This window comes from Mauremys mutica, chromosome 1 (genome assembly GCF_020497125.1).
Source record: "Mauremys mutica isolate MM-2020 ecotype Southern chromosome 1, ASM2049712v1, whole genome shotgun sequence".
Lineage (NCBI taxonomy): Eukaryota > Metazoa > Chordata > Testudines > Geoemydidae > Mauremys > Mauremys mutica.
In genome coordinates this window covers 92,992,533-93,011,275 of record NC_059072.1, presented here as the reverse complement: position 1 = coordinate 93,011,275, position 18,743 = coordinate 92,992,533, and the positions used below count along the sequence as shown (strand labels likewise).

The 18,743-nt window shown below is 44.6% G+C and overlaps 1 protein-coding gene across 2 annotated transcripts in view; it reads left to right on the top strand.

The window, feature by feature from the left end:
• The first annotated feature begins 2,753 nt into the window (after positions 1–2,753).
• The window catches only part of ADSL (adenylosuccinate lyase), a 76,055-nt gene continuing 60,065 nt past the window's right edge, over positions 2,754–18,743 (top strand). The window contains exons 1-2 of one of the 2 annotated variants that reach the window (XM_044984532.1): positions 2,754–3,005; positions 17,800–18,003. In XM_044984532.1, the coding sequence (XP_044840467.1) occupies positions 2,850–3,005; positions 17,800–18,003 (360 nt within the window). In that variant the 5' untranslated portion in view covers positions 2,754–2,849. The remainder of the gene's footprint in view (positions 3,006–17,799; positions 18,004–18,743) is intronic. The other variant, XM_044984531.1, reaches the window with a different exon arrangement.

The window sequence follows — 18,743 nt, the reverse complement described above, 5'->3', positions numbered from 1 at the left end:
GGTGCTCACTTCTAACTCTCAAGGCCATCAATATGTCTGATCTTCTTTAATGAGCCCACTTGACAAGTTTTATTGTTCCTGGTCTGGCTTCCATCTCCTCTCCAACTTTTGTAGCTGTCCAGAGGTGCTTGCCTTTCACGCTTTACTAATTCATTCAACAGGGCAATTGATTAAAAGGGGGGAGATCTTGTTCTACTCCTAGGGAAAAGACATTTTTCTTCTACTTTAACTATCCTTAGGGGCTATTATATTATACCAAGGCTCAATACAAAGTTTCTATATAAGGATTTGATACAAAATTCCCGTATCAAAGGACTTGACACAAAGTTGCATGAAAACAGAGGTCACACGGATAGACTCAATACAAGGTTATATGAAGAGGCATAATACAAAGTCCTATGAAAGTTATGTGAAGATGCTTAAGGCAGAGATTTATCTACATGTCTCATCCTGGCAACATACTGGGGGGCTTACACAAAGCACCTCACGGGCTGGTCAGCTTCTTGGTATTGCAACTCCACACTGTACCCTGGACATTTGCCATTGCTCCATGGACTCTTCTTGCTCCAGTGTCATGGCTACATCTGTTTCTAATAAAGACCTGCTGCCCAAGATCCTGCAAACCCCAGCTGAGTTCTCAGGTTATGTGCTCTCTAGGACTGCAGTAAGCCAGCAGGCCAGCCCCAGAGTTTGCTGCTTCACATCAGTGTGATACTGTGCTCCAGCACAGTGTATTTGTCTTACTCTGCAGTTGCAGGTTTCTAGATCCCCTCTGGGCTGAAGTGCCAGTCCCTCCCACTGGCATTTGGGGAGGGGGAAGTTAAATTTATAGAAGTGGGAAGCCTAACTGCATTTGTCCCCACTTTGAGTCCCCTTTTCCCACTGTGATAAAAATTCAAAATGTGCCTTAACCAAATGTGCTATAACAGCTGTAGACTGGTAGAGAAATTACTATGCTTATCTGAATGTCAGGATTAACTCTCACGATAAATGATTTAATTTCCCGGATGCCATTTTGGAAAGTCTTGAGACTCAAATTCAAGCTGACTTGGGTTGTAATACTTTTTAGAAATAGAGTGTTGATTGCTCTCCTTGTCTGCAAGGCCCTTCCCAACTTTACATAATCCATCTATGACAACAGAAATTAGAAGTGAAAAATAAATCTATTAGTTGATCCAGTCACTGCCCTGACTAGTACAGTGCCTCGTCAGTCTACTTTGTTTCCTGAAGTTCTATACTCCTCCTCGTCTGCTAATTCAGGCTCTCTCTTGTGCTGGAGGAGATCCATCTTAACTATGCCTGTTATTCTAGCACTCAAGGGAATCTCTCCATCCTGCTTAAAAACATAGCTCACGCTCTGCCCCTGGGCCCACTGCTTCCTCTAACTAGTAAATCAGTGGACAGGTACCTACAATGTGTACTGCTGTTGATTTGTCATGCTTGTTTGCACATCCTCTCTCCCTGTAAGAATTCCATTGCTGTAACTGCTCTTGTATTGTGGAGAATTGTATGAACATGTAACATTACATTGTGGTTTTATTCCATAGTGAGGTTTAAGTATTCTTCTCCATTTCTCACTTACTGCTTTTATACTGTCTGAATCCAAGAGCAAAATAATTAGTGCCAAGCAGCCATACAGAGTAGTATATAATACACATTTTTTGCATAGAAGATAGCTTTGTCTAGACTAGGGAAGCTTACTAAAATGTCTAGTTTAGTTCTACCAGTGTTAACATTGCTAGGAACCTAACTGGAGAGAAGCTGCTGTTAACTTTTTATAGTGTTATCTATAACTAAGCTTGGTAGGATTCAACTTAAATTGTTAGTCATTGATAAACATGTATTACACTTGACACACATCAATAGTAGTCTGTGAGCACCCTCCTCTTGCACCACTCCAATATCACCCTCATTTAATCTAACCAAGAAAAGTCAATAGGTACACAAAGAAAGCTGAAAACCCATAATTTCATGTAACTGATAGCAATTTTTTTAAGTGTGTCTGTAACCTGGCTCTGAGCAGCTCTCACTGACATTATAGGCAGCTCAATACCAATGAATCCACTAAATCTGAGTTACAAGAGCTGAATCCTTCAACTGGTGGGGCTGGAGGGATGAATGGAATTCAGGGTTAAGATGTGATTGTCCAAGGCTGTCCATGTTAGTGGCACTGGGTGTAAAGCGCCAGCTGTGGAAAGCGAGAACTGGTTCACGAGCGAGTTGTTTTCTTCTAGGCCTTGGGCCATTTAGCTCAAGATACATAAGCTGCAGCCGCCCAGTTTGCAGTGACGGGGTAAAGTGGAGGTGGGGAGGAATGGGCAGATCTAGCTCAGGAATTAGGGGGTGCCCAGAAGCCCTGGCCCCTCGGTGCTGACCAGAGCAGCAGGGAGGCGGCTGTGAGCGAGCAGTAATAAAGGGAGACGAAGTGAGAGGCTCTGGAAATCGGATTTAACACCGCCGCTCCCGCCGCCCCGTGTAGACAAGCCGTAGCGGGGCCGGACCCCTCGGTGGTAGCTGTGACCGGGCAGGGAGAGGAGCCGCTGCTGGGGGCGGGCAAAGCCCAGCAGGAGCCTGTAGGGAGCGGAGCCTGGCCGGCTCCCGTCTCTGGCCGCGCACCGGGACCCTCCCTCGAGCCCTGGGCGCTGCGCCCTCCCCTGCCGCACTAACCTCCTGCCGTATTTCACGCTCGGAGGAGGACGAGGCTGTTTTACGACGGTCAGCGCGGCCACGCTCTACCCTCCCGACCTCCTGCCGAATTCCACGCGGGGGCGGGGGGGGGCCCTCTCGCGCTCTTTCACGAGCCTGACGTGCAGCCGGCGCGTGCGGTTCCCGCGCTGCTCGCTGGGGCCATGGCGGCGCCCGGCGCTGAGGCGGACGCGTTCGGCCGCTACCGCTCGCCGCTGGTGTCGCGCTACGCCAGCCCCGAGATGGGCTTCAACTTCAGCGAGAGGCGGAAGTTCGGCACGTGGCGGCGGCTCTGGCTCTACCTGGCCCAGGCGGAGAAGGTACCGGTGGGACCGAGCCCGGCCCCGCGCGCTGTGGGGGGATCCCACGGCCCCAGCCCCAGCCCCACGGCCGGGGGGGCAGGAGCAGCTGCCAGGTCCGCCCCGGGGGAGGGATGCGCGTTTGACAGAGGGGGAAACTGAGGCACGCGGCGGTCCGGGGGCTGCCCCGGGGGCCCCGTGGCGGAGCCGGCGCTGCTGACTGCTCGCCCGTGGCGCTGGTCGCCGGACCCTGCTGCCGGGGGCGGGGGCGGGGGCGATGCGGCACGGCACGTGTGGAGGGCGTCTGCCTGGCCGCCCTTTAGCAGCGGCGCGGTTGGAGTTCGCTGAGTGGGGGGCGAGGAAGGGGGAAAGCGCAGCCACTCTCCTAACCCGGGTGTCCGCCTGCCCCAGGCTTTGGAGTCGGGTTAGAGGCAAAGAGAGCAGAATCTCCTAATCTTGAGGGATGGGATTAAGAAAGAGGAAACTAGCCTGCGGACTGGGAGACGGGGGTGCTAACGCTGTAGCCGATTTTGGTAAGAGGGGGAAATGGGATCCCAACCTGAGGAAAAGAGAAGGTACCACAAAGGAGACCTTGGCTGACTGGGAAGGTGCAAGGAGAGAGAAGACAGATTCTGGTTTCCAGAGGTGGCTTTCTTCACCTTCACGCAACTTTCCAGCTAGGTCTGATTGTACACAAAACTCATGCAGGGAGCTAGTGGCTGAAGTTCAACTCCTTCTTTGTCATAATAAACTACAGCGGTATTGGCAGAAGTTAATGTAGTACATCATATGTGCCGCAGTACATTGCCCACCCAGATTAAAACCCAAGATTGATCCTTACGCTTCTCTGTTCTTTTGCTCTTCACTGTACAAGCTGCTGCAAAGTGAGAAGGGGGAGAAATGGATTTATGCCCCGTTTTGCACCTGTGTGCTGTATAAGGAAGGCCTGAATGGTTTTTTTTCCTGCTGATATTTTGAATTAGAAATCTAGGCAGGGAGAGTCTTTGATAACTGAAGAGCTAGTGAACAATGACATCACTTGAGCGAGGGAGAAGAGATTTTTATTTGGACCGTTTAACATATTTTTTAACATTATTTAATTTTGATGACTAGCATTTTAGTTTAAAGGAAGCTTTTATCAAAGATACAGCACCTTCACTGTATCAGTTATTATGTTAGAGCTCACAATAAATATCCTTGCGACTTCTCCTGTGTTCTCCAGCAAAAGCAGGGAGTCTTGATTATTCTTGATGTTTCTAAGCTAAGCAGAGAAAAACATAAGCAAAAAACCCATCTCTCGGGCCACCTATATACATCATTTAAAAAAAGCAAAAAAGGGCACAAGCCTAACTTCATATGCAGTTCTGTGCAGGTCATCCTCTGTAATGCAGCATGGTACCTTTCAGAAAAGAGGTTATTGACCAGACTACCAAGCTGTAACTTTTTGTTTTACCTACACTCCCCCTGAACTCTCCATTCCTCTGTGAAGTGAGTTTCATAAAGCTACTGTAAACATTTCTTATGTAAGGAAAGAAGTGTTTTATCTTTTGAGCCTTTCTTCCATTAGTGAGCTGCTTGCCTGCCAGGGGACTTGGCTGACCTGGAATATTCTAATGTTTAAAGTGTCCTCACCTTGATGTAAATCTGTGCTATATGCAGTCATTAAAGTGATCCTCAGCCAATGGCTCTTATGGAGCCCATATTTCTGGGATTAGACTAATCTTGGGCAGAGTGAACAGAATGCTCATCCCAGGAGTGCTTGCTACATTGCCCGATACATACACAGTAGTACAGTGAAATTGAAAGAACAAACTGTTGATGCTAGGACCTGATCCTATCAGTCCAAGCACTTAGAACGCGGAAATTGAAGGAAGAGGAGACTTACTCCAGGCTTTTTCCTAGTAACCATGAGGGGGAGTGGTTGGAAAAGACAGACTGTGCTGAATGGATTTGCAGAGAGCCAAGACATTAAATAATCATTAAAATGGAGCACCGAAAGGGACTTTAGTAGGTCACCTATTCCAGTTCTCTGCACTGAGGCAGGACTAAGTACTATCTGGACCAGCAGTTCTCAAACTTCATTGCACCATGCCCCCCTTCTGACAAAAATTACTACATGACCGCAGGATGGGGGACTGGAACCCAAGCCTACCCTATCCCTGCCACCCTGGGTGGGAGGAGGGAACAAAGCTGAAGCCCAAGGGCATCTGTCCTGGGCAGGGGGCATGTAACCTTAGCCCCCCTCCCAGGGCGGTGGGGCTTGGGCGTTGGCTTCGGCCCTAGGCCCCAGAAAGTCTAATACCAGCCTTGGCAACCCCATTTAAATGGGGTTCTGACTCAGTTTGGGGTCCTGACCCACAGTTTGAGAACCCCTGATCTAGACCATCCCTGACAGGTATTTGTTTAATTGGTTCTTAAAAATCTTAAATGACTGAGATTCCACAATCTCCCTACATAATTTGTTCCAGTGCTTAACTACCGTTACAATTAGAAAGTTTTTCCTAGTGTCCAACCTAAGGACTTGGCTACACTTGCAGATGTGCAGTGCTGGGAGTTACAGCTGTGTTCGTACAGCTGTGTAGGAAAGCGCTGGTGTGTGGCCACACTCACAGCTACCAGCGCTGCAGTGTGGCCACATTTGCAGCATTTGCAGCGCTGTTGGGAGTGGTGCATTACGGGCAGCTATCCCAGCGTTCAAGTGGCAGCAACGTGCTTTTCAAAAGAGCCGGGTGGGGTGGAGTGTGACAGGGAGCGGGGGAGAGAGAGAGAGAGAGTGGATTTTTGGAGCTGACACTGTGTGTCAGCTCCCTGCCTTGCAAATTCTGTGTTAGCTCCCTGCCTTGCAAAATCTGAAAATTTTCTCGACCCCCTCATTCACTCTTAACTGCAAATAGCCTGCTGACCAGATAAGCAGCTGCTCCAACGGACTCCCTTTCTCCCCGCCCCCCCCCCCCGCTGTTTCTCTTCTCAAGCAAACACTCATCCCCCTGCCTGCCTCATTCACAGCAAGGTAGTGGGTTATCTCAATTGATTGTTCACAGTCAGTCAGATTGATCACAGCAAACAAGAGCTGTGTTTGTTTTTTAGATAAGCAGCTCCTGGAGCCCCGAGTTTACAACAAAACAAAGAGAGGCATCATAACAAAATGAAGAGAGTAATTTAGTTAAAAGCATTCTGGGATATCTCCTAATACCCTGGAGGCCAATAACCGCGCTGGTGTGTGGCCACACTTGACGAGCAGCGCTGCATCACCAGCGCTGCACTCGTTATACCCCAAGCAGACCAGGTGTACAGCCAGGGAGTTGCAGCGCTGGATGTGCCTTGCAGGTGTGGACAGTTACTAAGTTGCAGCGCTGTAAAGCCTCCACCAGCGCTGCAACTCTCCAGTGTAGCCAAGCCCTAAATCTCCCTTGCTTCAGTTTAAACCCATTACTTCTTGACCTGTCCTCAGTGGTTGAGGAGAACAATTTATCACCTTCCTCTCTATAACAACCTTTTACGTACTTTAAGACTTTTCATGCCCCTCCCAGCCTCAGTCTTCTCTTCTCCAGACTACACAAACCCAATTTTTTCAGTCTCCTCACAGGTCGTGTTTTCTAGACTTTTAACCATTTTTGTCGCTCCCCTCTGGACTTTCTCCAGTTTATTCATATCTTTCCTGAAGTGTGGTGCCCAGAACTGGACACAGTGCTCCAGTGGAAGCCTTATCTATGCTGAGTAGAGTGGAAGAATTACTTCTCTTATCTTGCTTGCAACAATCCTGCTAATACATTCCAAAATGTTTTCTTTTTTTTGCAACATTATTACATTGTTGGCTCATATTTAGTTTGTGGTCCACTATAACCCCCAGATCCCTTTCTGCAGTACTCCCTCCTAGACAGTCATTTCCCAATTTGTATTTGTGCACTTGATTTTTCCTGCCTAAGTGTAGTAACTTTGAATTTGTCCTTATTGAATTTCATCCTATTTAATTCAGACCATTTCTTCAGTTTTTCAAGATAATTTTGAATTCTAATCCTGTCCTCCAAACTGCTTGCAACCCCTCCCAGCTTGGTATAATCTGCAAACTTTATAAGTGTACTTTCTATACCATTATCCAAATCCTTTATGAAGGTATTAAATAGAACTGGACCCAGGACAGATCCCTGTGGAACTCCACTCGATATGCCCTTCCAGCTTGATTGTGAACCTTTGATAACTATTCTCTGAGTACAGTTTTCCAGTCACTTGTGCAGTCACCATATAGTAGGTTCACCCAACTTATACCATCATGACTTAGCAAGCATATTTGTATTGATACATGACAAACACACTGGAACACAAAATTTGCAGTGGAGTGTTAGGTCAGCACTCAAACCCTGTGGCTGCCTGTTGTTTTGTTGACTGTTAAGTTGGCTCTCCAGTTTTGCAGGGCAGAGTATCGTTGCACTAGAGCAGGGGTAGTCAATTATTTTTTGTCAAGGTCTGAATTTCTTGGCCAAGGTATATCCAAGGTCCAGATTCCAGAGAAAGATTTTTCACACTCCAATAACATTGATGACAATAATAACTAAATAAAAAAGATTTCATGGGCCATTCAAAAGTATCTGGTGGTTTGGATTTGGCCTGCGGTCCACCTATTCACTACCTCTGTACTAGACTGTGAACAGGCAATGCACAGTCTCATTATCGTGCCCCCTTTCTGTTCCTGGGATCATGGCACTGCTTTGTTGCCTACATCAAAACAATATATGCATTAAATGGGCACCTTACTCTGAAGTGTCAGGTACTGGACATTGTCAAAGGTGAGATCCTAACGTCGACTGAATGAGCCAGTGGCTAGGGCCCTGTGAAATCAGCGTTAATGAGAACATGGCCAGAATCACGGAATCAAAACAATAAGACTGCAACGCTATACAAAATATAGACATTTGGCAGTAGAAAATGAAATAGCATATATGAAACCTACTTACACAAATTTTATACAGTGTGGGAAGTTTCAAAGACTCACATGTACACACAAAATGAGAGTGCTTTTTCGCCCTTCACCACCACTGTAGATTAACTGACTGTTGCTTCAACACCTGGCCTGCTACTATTAGTGCCGTCCCCCCCGTGGTTCAATACACGATTTAGCTTCTCTAAAAGGCATTCTACAACTGAAAAATGCTCATCCAAAAAGCTAAGAAACAACATGCTGACACCAAAGGGAAGAGCTAGTCAGTTCCTTAATGACATCTGTGAATCGGGCAGTATGATTTTCTGAAAATGCTATCAACATACAATAGACTGGACCCAAAAAGATACCTGCAATGATCATCTAATGTCAAAAAAAATCTGAAGAATTGTGCCACATATGACTAGAATCATTGAGGTTCTCACTCTTTACAGAGAACAATTGCAGACTATGAAATTTGCAGATGCCAGATGGGAGTTTGTTGAAGATTTTGTTGTGGTCTGTGCAGAGGCTGATATCCCGTTGGAAGAAATGACGACGCTTCAGTGTTTCCTCTTAAAATACTGACGGAGGGATGCGGGAGAGGGAATTGTCTGAAAATGAAGCGGCACATTGGCAGATTAACTTGCTGTGTGTTTATCAGGAGCACATGGTGGCGTTGCTGGCCAAAATCCATGGGGGAAAGATTTCCGTGGTGATCGACGAGACAACAAATATCCGGGAAAGCAGTGTGCTAAATATAGTCATAAGTGTGGTGTTTTTTTCCTTTTACTATAATGACTGATCCTTTAAGTAGATGATTTTTTATAAGGTGTGTATTGACCTTTAGGAAAATGTTTGTTTATATTTTGAAAAGATTAACCACTTCTGTGATTTAAAGTACAGATAATTTAAGAAAAAACATTTAGGATGCTATCACCCCTTAAAATTGTCCTAAAGAAAAGTAGTACCACATTAGAATTTTAGAGCTATTCTATAAAAATACTTATTTAATAATTTTATCAAGCACTTCATATTTAATATGCATTTGGAAATTAAATTCTGTATTGCAGTGCACCTGTATTATTATGCCTGTATAATATATATTTATTTAAAAAAAAACAACACCTTTTTAACGTTAAATGATACTATAGTGATTTTGAAGCTGGATTTTTTTCCATTACTGAATTTTAAGTTAAATGAAATCCTCCAGTAACAAACAAGTAGAAAAATTATGACAACAGAATACATCTTTTTTTTTCAGATGTTGAAGATCAGCACTATTTGATTCTATTAGTCATGGAGAGCTGCAAGCATTCCACATTCTCACAGTCTGTCCTGGTGTCAATGAATAAGAACCAGTTCACCCGCACTGATGTTTGGGCAGTTGTAACTGACAATACAGTGTACTGCATCAAAGCATACAGAGAAGCACTGAAATGCGTCATGCCCAACAGTGTACATGTGACATATCTGTGTCAGATAATCAATCTGATAAGTGAGACATGGTGCATTGTCACTTTTTTAGCGATGTGGCATCTTTCATTACTTGGATGAAATCTGCCTTCTTCAAAAAGTCAGCCAGAAAGTGAAGATGATGTGCACACCATGAAGGTCCCCCCGAAGCAGGACATATAAGATGGAATAGCTCGTTTCAGGCAGTAAAATATCATGCAGATCACATTGATCTCTACAAGGACTTTTTTGAAAGAAGAGAAGTCATCAGCACAGGCTGACACCAACCTTTTGGTATTACTTAGCAGTCAGGAGAAATCAGACTTGCTGAAACTTAAGATGGCTTTCATATCTGAAGCTTTCCCCAAACTGATAACAGCCCTGACCATCTTTGATGGTACCCACTTCCCTACAGCTTTCAATATTATGGAAGACATGGAGGTCTTACTTGCTTTCTGGAACTGAAAGACTCTTGGATGACTTCTCCATAAGAGAGAAGAGAAATACCTTAGGTTTCATGCAGATTGTCCATCAGCTTGGCTTTAACCAAATTCCAAACACTGGGATGTCCATCCAGCAAAAGACGTGTATCGACAGGCAGATTCCAGCCATGCAACAAAACACTGATCAGTACAGCAAGCTACCACCTTTTGCTCACTCCTCACCAGAACCATGTGAACCAATGGCTTGTGTTTCTGCGCAACACTCGGCATGAGCCCATCCCAGATCCACTGGATCTTTGTGCTTACTGGAAGGGTATGAAGGGACAAGTGCCTAGAGTAGCAGAGGTTGCCCTACCTTACATCTTCCTCCCTGTCAGCTCTCTAGACGCAGTGAGAAGCTATAGTAAAGGTAAAAATCTACTTACAAACAAGAGGGAATCACTTTCTGAGGGAATCACTAAAAAGATGACCATAATGTACCACAATGGAGATGTCTGCCAGAGATAACAAAAATGTTATTTAAGTTTGTCAATTTATAATGCTACTCAGCGATAAACAGTTAATTTCAAATTGGATGAAATAATTTCACAATCAATTTAAGCATTCTTTCAGACTATAGGAAGCTTGAAAGTAGCGAGTTTAATTTAGAATGTCAGCAATGACTGCTGCAAGGATAGATTATGTTTAGTGCATTATTTTTATTTTTTAATCAAATGTGATTTTAGTTAAATTGACACTGTTAAAGACTCTTACTTCTGTTGACTTCTTGTGTTACTGTACCGCAATGTCAGTTTGGTTATATGATCGAGTGCTACTTTAAAAAGTGATTTAAAATATGTTATTTTTACTGTGTAGTGTATATCTGCAGGATGTTTTGTTTAAATTGGAGGACTCCCAAACCTTGTGCTTATGGGTTTCCCGGTCTTCCTTTCTCTCTGCCAGCTCTCCCTTTTTCTTCTGCCCTCTCAAAATAGAATTTTGTTTCCAGTGAGTAGGAGTTGTGTCCTGTGATATCTTGAGTATTCTGGCCCCACTGGAAGGAGGGAGATTGTTATTTTTATCCATGTGTTCACATTCCTGAGGAGTTACAGCCTTATGATGTCAGTCCTGGACTGGAAATGGAGTGGGAGTCAGCCACACTCAGCACTTGTTAGCTCGGTCATTGGTCAGTTGCAGACTGTTAGAGACAATCACAAGCAATTTCCTCTGCACTCCATCATGGGAGTTGTGCAGTATTTCTAGTTAGGTGCCTATAACAGAAGACAACTGATGGGGGAGTGAAGTGTGGGAAACGCGGATCTTTAAGGACACAGGACTGTTCAGAAAGCTCCAAGCAAAGACTTTCTTTCCCCACCAGCAGACTACCGTTGGGAATGTTAAAATGCCAATAATGATCCCAGGGACCCAGCCTACCCTTTGCTAACATGGCTCATGAAACCATACACCAGCCACCTTGACAGCACCTAGGAGTGCTTCAGCTTCAGGCTCAGTAGCTGCAGAATGACAGTTGAATGTGCCTTTAGTCGTTTGAAGGGTCGCAGGGATTGTCTACTTACAAGATTAGACCTTAGTGGAAAAATATCCCAATGGTTATAGCTTCCAGCTGTGTGCTGCATGATATCTGTGAAGCAAAGGGGGAAAAGTTTACCTCAGGCTGGAGGGCGGAGGTGGAGTGAATTGCTGTCTGCTGAATTTGAACAGCCAGATACAAGGGCTATAAGAAGAGCTCAGCACGGAGCTGTATGACTCAGGGAGGCTTTGAAAGACCATTTTAATGGGGGCCAGAGTAGTGTGTGTTGCTCTACCTAGCCTTGCGCTTTTGCAGCCCGGTATGAATCTTGTAGTGAGTGCTGTGTGTGTAGTAATACAACACTGCCAGTGCACCTTGTAATATTGTCTGAGAATGATATTGTAGGTTCTGTGACAAAATGAAGTAACAGGAAATTGGTGGGTGTCAGACATGCTCAGCACAAGCCAGCATATGTTGTGAACTAATAAAGTTGATTTATGTTCCAGAAAGCAGAATTTTATTCCACAGGACGAACCAGGGGAAAAAAAGTAGAACGTTATAGAACTTAATAAATTAAGGTAATACAACTTATGAAGGGGAAAGAACAGTCAGGTACACATACACCAACCATGTCTTTCACAGTTGGTAGTGCCGTGTCCCTGATGCCATGTGGGATCTTGAGGGGTGGTGTAAGGTGGTCCCAACATTGAGTTGTGTATGGGTTGCAGATGGAGGTGAGCCTGGGATTCTTGGACCTGCAGGTCTACCAGGGTCTGCAGCATCTCTGTTTGCTGCCTGAGAAGCCCCATTATGTCCCGATACATCTCCCTCTCCTTGTCCTGCTTGGACTCCTGGGCCTTCCTCCTCTCCACTCTTTCCTTCTCCATGCTGTCATCCTTCAGGCCCTGGTCTCATTCTCTGATGCAGCACAGGCTTGCAGCAACTTCTGGAACATGTTATCCTGAGTCCTCTTCTTTTTCCTCCTTATCTGGCCTAGATGTTCTGCGGGTGTGGAGGGGAGACTCTGGCTTTGTCTACACTACCTCACTTTTAGCGTCACGGTTGTGCCACTGCAGCCATGCTTCTAAAAGGTGCGCAGTGCAGCTGCTGTTTGTCAGCAGGAGAAAGCTCTCCTGCCAACAAAAAACTTCCATCCCCCATGAGTGGCAGCAGCTTTGTCGCTCTCCTGCCAACAAAGCGCTGTTCACAGCAGCAGTTCCCATCGGTAAAACTTGCCGTTCGGGAGGGTGTTGTTTTTCAACACCCTAAACGACAAAAGTTTTGTCGATAAAGTTCCAGTGTAGACAAAGCCTCTGAAGGCCACAATACCAGAAGCTGCAGACACAATACACAGGGGTACCATTGTCAGTGTATTCACAACAGAAATCAAACCTTAGGATACTGAACTCACTCCCTTTGATCTCCACAAGTTGTAAGCACTGCATTTTCACTTCTCCAGTCACAGCACCAGCCATGGTGAGTATGGTCCTCAGGAGGAAGGGGGTGGGGTTGTATAGGGCAATGGAACTGAATACTGGCACCATTTTCCACCGGTGGGGTGATTTTAGCTGATATTTCATTCCTGAGGATAACAGTGGCAGAGAGAGCAACAGCTGCTGCTGGAGTCTCAGTGCCCCCTGGGCCTATATGATGGTAGTCTGTGTACTGCAATGGTGCCTGTTGAAGTAATTGCTGAGTGGGTGGGAAAGTGTCCTACCTCAGTGGAAGAAATAATTTGTCCCTCCCCGTAAACCTTCAGCATTGGATTGCAGAGTACCTCCATGAAAGTTTCATCGAGAGACCCACATAGGATCCATGGAACATCCCAGTGCACATAAAAAAGCTGCTCTGTGTGCCCCCCCCCCCCAACTCTGGAGGGGAATGAAAAGCAGATAACAACACAACTCTCTTGGTTGTTTCACTAACTGTTCTACCACAAGTAAAAAAGAGTAAATCAACAGTTGTCCTGCTGTTTTGCAGGTTCCATCTCTGTAATTTCAAAGCAAATTGCATACTTACCAGAGGCTCCTTCCCCTGCATCAATCTTGCCCATGCTCAACTGTTGGGACTAGCTGGAATCAAAACATGTCCTGGCTTGCTGGGCAGTTGAGACCTCCAGTTGTGTGTCCCCCAGACTCCTCCTCTTCCTCGACCATCTCCTCCTCACTGTTCATAGCAGGGGAGCCTCTGACTTAGGCTCCTCCAAAGTATCCATGGAGCTCTTGGGGTCTCCACCGAGGAAGGCATGCAGCTCTTTGTAAAAGAGTCAGCTCTGTGGCTCTGCACCAGATCAATTGTTAGCCTCCTTTATCTTCTGGTATGGCTGCTGCAGCTCCTTGGTTTTCATGCACCACTACTGGTGGTCCCTCTCGTAGCCTTTCTCCATGCCTTGAGCAATGTGCTCGAAGATGTCGACATTTCTACAGCTAGATCAGAGCTGTGTCTGCACAGCCTCTTCTCCCCACAGACACAGGAGATCCAATAACACCTGTGTACTCCAGCCAGGAGCGCATCTGCAGCGTATAGCCGGCATGGGTGGTTGCACACAACAATGGAGAGCTGCTAGGTGTGCTCACCAAGCCAGGCAACCAGTAAAAGGAATTTCAAAAATTGGCAGGGCTTTAAATGCCCTGGGTGGCTTCCTGTCCATTGAGCCCCTGGGCAGCGGAGTTCACAACAGTGACTAGAGCAGTCACTGTGGGGCATTGTGGGACAGCTCTTGGAGGCCAGTAACAGTTGGTGTAAGTAATACAGTGTCTACACTGACACTGCTTTGACCGAACTAGATTGATCTTGACTCTACACCGGTTGGAGAGGTGGTGTTAAGTTGGCATAGCAGAGCAGTTATGCTGGTGGGAGCAAAATTTAAGTATATAGACATGCACAGCTAGGTCGACATAAGCTGCCATATGTCCACCTCCCCATGACACCATCTGTACTGCTGCAGAGCCATGGGGGAGAGGTATCACGATGTTTGTGGTTGTGCAACAGCAGTGTTTGACATGGCACTGCCCTTATCTTGAGTGCTTTTTTTGTAGCAATTGTAACTGTTTCCTGAGGTTCGGTTCTCTCCTCTCTGTGGGGCTGTCTCTGCTCTCATACCATGACTGGCTTTTCCACATGGGTCAGATATTTATGAGCACAGGAGTCTGTTGGATGGATCTTTCCTATAACTATTTCTGGAGATGAGACTTGAATAGCAGTGTTCCTTCTCTAGTAGAGTAAAATACACCAGTGATATTAGCTTATTATTGCATCATATTGCTTACAGAATTATCTGTGTGCTATGATGCAGAGTTATGGCCATGTAGCCATATGGCTGGTGACAGCACTGTGGGGCCAAGTGACTTTCTTGTTGGGTCTGGATACTCAAGGTTCTATTGCCCTTCCTGAAGCATATTGTTTTTAGTTCCATTTTGGTAGTAATTAGCTAATGGGTTTTCCAGGAAATCCCTCTGTCTCACCAGCTCTCCTATCTGAGTACAATAATACTAGATCCCCATATCACACTTCAGCCAATTGGTTTCCTTCTCCTGGAAAGAAAACCGCTTTTAAAATGCTGTCGTCTTGTATGATATTCAGGTCCTCCTCCATACTGGCAATTCCTTCAAACTTTGTGTCATCTGCAAATTTTATTAGCACACTTCCATTTTTTGTGCCAATGTTATTAATAAAAATGTTAAATAAGATTGTTCCCAAGAGCGATCCTTGAAGAGATCCACTCCAGCCTGACAGTTCACCTTTCATATGACTTGTTGTAGTTCCCTATTTAGTTAGTTCCTTATCCACCTTTCAATTCTCATATTAATCCCCATCTTCTCCAGTTTAACTAATAATTTCCCAGGTGAAAATTTACTGAAATCCAGATAGATTAGAACTATTGCAGTTCCTTTTTCGAAAAAAAAAAAAAATCAATTATCTTCTTAGAGATCAGGTTGGTCTGGCATGATCTACCTTTTGTAAAACCATGTTGTATTTTATCCCAACTGCCATTTACCGCTATGTCCTTAGCTACTTTGTCTTTCAAAATTTGTTCCAAAACCTTGCATACAATTGAGGCTAAACTAACAGGCCGGTAGTTTCCTGGTCATATTTTCCCCTTTCTTAAAAATAGGTACTTTATTAGCAGTTCTCCAGTCACAGGGTACAACTCCCGAGTTTATAGATTCATTACAAATTCTTGCTATTGGGTTTAATTTTGTGTGCCAGTTCCTTAAATATTCTTGGATGGAGATTATCCGGGCCCCTCAGTTTAGTCTCATTAAATTGTTTGGGTTTGACTTCCACCTGAGATGTGGCAATTTCTACTTCCATGTCCTCATTTCCATTAGTCACCCTGCTACTACTCCTAACATCCTCATTACCCTTATTAAAAACTGAGGCAAAGTATTGTGTTGGGCCATGCCTAGATTATCTTTAATCTCCACCCCATCCTCAGTGTTTAGCCAGTCCCACTTCTTTATTTGTTTTCTTTTTATTTATATGGCTATAGAACCTTTTACTGTAGGTTTAATTTCCTTTACAAGGTCCAATTCTGCTTGTCTTTGGTAGTTCTCACTTTTTCTCTATACTTTCTGACCTCCAGCAGGTATCTTTCCCTGCTGATCCATCCCATCTTCCATTCTTATAGGCTTCTGCTGTCTCCTAATCTGTTTGAGATCCTTGCTCATCCATCTTGGTTTGCATCCCTTCCTTACGAATTTTGTCCCCTTTTTGGGATGCAGGCTTCAAACAGTTTCCGCAACTTTGACTTAAAGTAATTCCAAGTTATTTCCTTCCTTCCCTGCTGCTGCCCTGCCACCGTTCCATTTCTGTCCTGTCCCAGCTCTCCCACTGCAGTCCTTTCCTTCCTCTCAGTCCTTCACCAGGAGCAGAGCTTGATGCATCCTCAGGCAGAGCATCATCCACTACCAGCAACTCTTCCTAACACTCCAAACTTCTCTGTTTAGTGCCTCCATGCAAACCAGTTGTGAGTTCTTGCTGTGACTCCAGGTCCACAATCTTTTGCTGCCCCAAAGAGTTTTGGGATTTGGATGAGTCCCAATCTGTGGATGGATTTTGGGTCCCAGATGGGAAAGGTTGAAAACTACTGAACTAAAAATACAGTGTCTGAGCAGTAGAGCTGAGTTATTGTTGGTCTCAAATCCTTATCTTTTGATTATCCTGAGATGTGTTTAAGCCAGCACTGACATTGAGAATTTAGTGTATTTTGTTGCATTAATTCTCTCACCAAAAGGAGAGAGCTGCAGGACAGTGCCAGCAGGTGCCATTTTGCATAAAAATGGAAGTACTGTTAAATTAGGAGAAACTATCTTCTTGACCTTGATAACTTGCACAATTCCATGTTTATGAGATTTGTACAAAAGCATAATTGTGTAGACCAGACAATAAGGAATATAGCAAAATACTGTCTGCCAGCTCAGATTGGGGGACATGCACTTTTGCACAATTGAAACACACAGTTACTTATGCGCATGTGCTTTAAACCTTTAACTTTAAAGGAATGGTATCAAACTGCCAGCTAGTCAGTTTTGTGGATTCCTGCTAACTCTTGTGGTTTATTACATTTTCCCATTTTAATTTTCCCCTGTTGCTGTATGAAAGATGCACACAAACAGAATAGGAATCTAACTGCCTAATTATACATCTTTAAATTATAATATTCTAAGGTATTACTTGTAAAACATAGTAGGTAAAATAAATTTTCAAACAAGTGTAATTTTTTTCAGTAGCTGTCCCTCCAAAATGACTTCCATATTTTTTTAAGCACAGCCTTGTGGCTGTTCCGCATGGAATACTAACTGCTTGCCAGTATGAAATCTGCTACTCCAGTTTTATGTAAATTAAGTGGGGGGAGGGGAAGTGTAGCAATATTTTTTTTTCAAGTGACAAATGTGTGCTGTTTACCTCACTTGTCTAAGCCAAGTGACTGAATTGATTTACCCCAACTTCTGAGACATTTTAGTTTTGAGCTAAGATGGGGTCTATGAAGGAAAAAAATGCAGAAAGTTACAAGCAACAGAAAATAGAGGGCTTGGTACTTACATAAAGCAAAGGTTCCCAAACTGTGGACAACTGATGGTCTGCATTGTTTTGCTGGCAGGTTCACATGGTGGTGCTTCTCCTTTCCAGACACTAACTTAGTCAAGAGAAACTCTAATACATTACTTTCCTGAAAGTGCTTTTCCATGGACGGAATTGCTGCTGTTGTCACAAGGATGTTAATGTAATTGTGGCTCGGAGGGGAATGGTGACCAAGAGACGCTAATATATAGGCTCTACCCTATTGAAAAAGTTTGAGAACCCCTGAACTAAATCATTTGCTACTGTAGTCCCATCATGTGGCCGTTCACCCACAAGAATCTCTAATTGACAATAATCCAAGAGGAGTTATATGGGGCTAAAATGTGTATTGCTTCTGTCTCCACCTGGTTTGGGCTCTTTCTGTCAGAGGGAGATAGCTTTTTTGTTTGCTTTTTTTTTTCCCTTCAGTCACTGGGACTGCCTATCACAGATGAGCAAATCCAAGAGATGGAAGCAAACCTGGATAACATAGACTTCAAGATGGCAGCTGAGGAGGAGAAGAGGTTGCGTCATGATGTGATGGCTCACGTGCATACCTTTGCCCACTGTTGTCCAAAAGCTGCTGCTATCATTCATCTTGGAGCCACTTCCTGCTATGTGGGCGATAACACGGTAAAATAATACCGAGTTTGTTCTCCAGAGAGCTGCACCGAACCCACCAAATGCTGCTCTCTTGATAGTTTAAAATAAACTTACTTTTAAAAATAAAACCTCCAAATAGAATTTTTTGAAAGTTTTTTATTTAATTTTACTTCTGAAGTTAATTCCCCCTGTCCCAATCTCACTACAGACTATTTTAGTCAGTGCTGGCCGGAGTTCTAGTTCTCCTAAACACACTGACAGCTGCAGAGCAATGCTGCACTCTTTTTGGCATGAAGCAAGATCCATCCTCAAACAACAGCACTTACTAAGCCCCGCTTGTGTGTCATCTGTTGCTTTAAACTAGGGAAACTCACAATCATGTGAGTTGCGCAAAGAAAAAAAGTGTGCGTGACCTGTTGGTCATGCCAGTTGGTCACCAGTTCACTGATTTGAGAAATCAAGGCCACTTTTGACATCTGCAAATCATGAGCTTTCAATTGTTGTATGGAAAATCTGGATTGTTTCAGTAGGATAAAAGATATTCAGGGTCAATAGAATGGATAAGAATCTTGTATACACCCCCCTCCCCCCCCCACACACATAATGTCCTGCTCTTCAGTATTTGCTTCTGTCATGGTTGGGGGGTGGTCTGTACAAAACTAATACAAAATAGTGTTATTCCCCAGCATGTTGCTGTCTTCCCCAACCCCTCCCAAACTCATCACGCCCACTGTTGTTCCTTTTGTTCGACGAGACCTGGTAGTGCACTT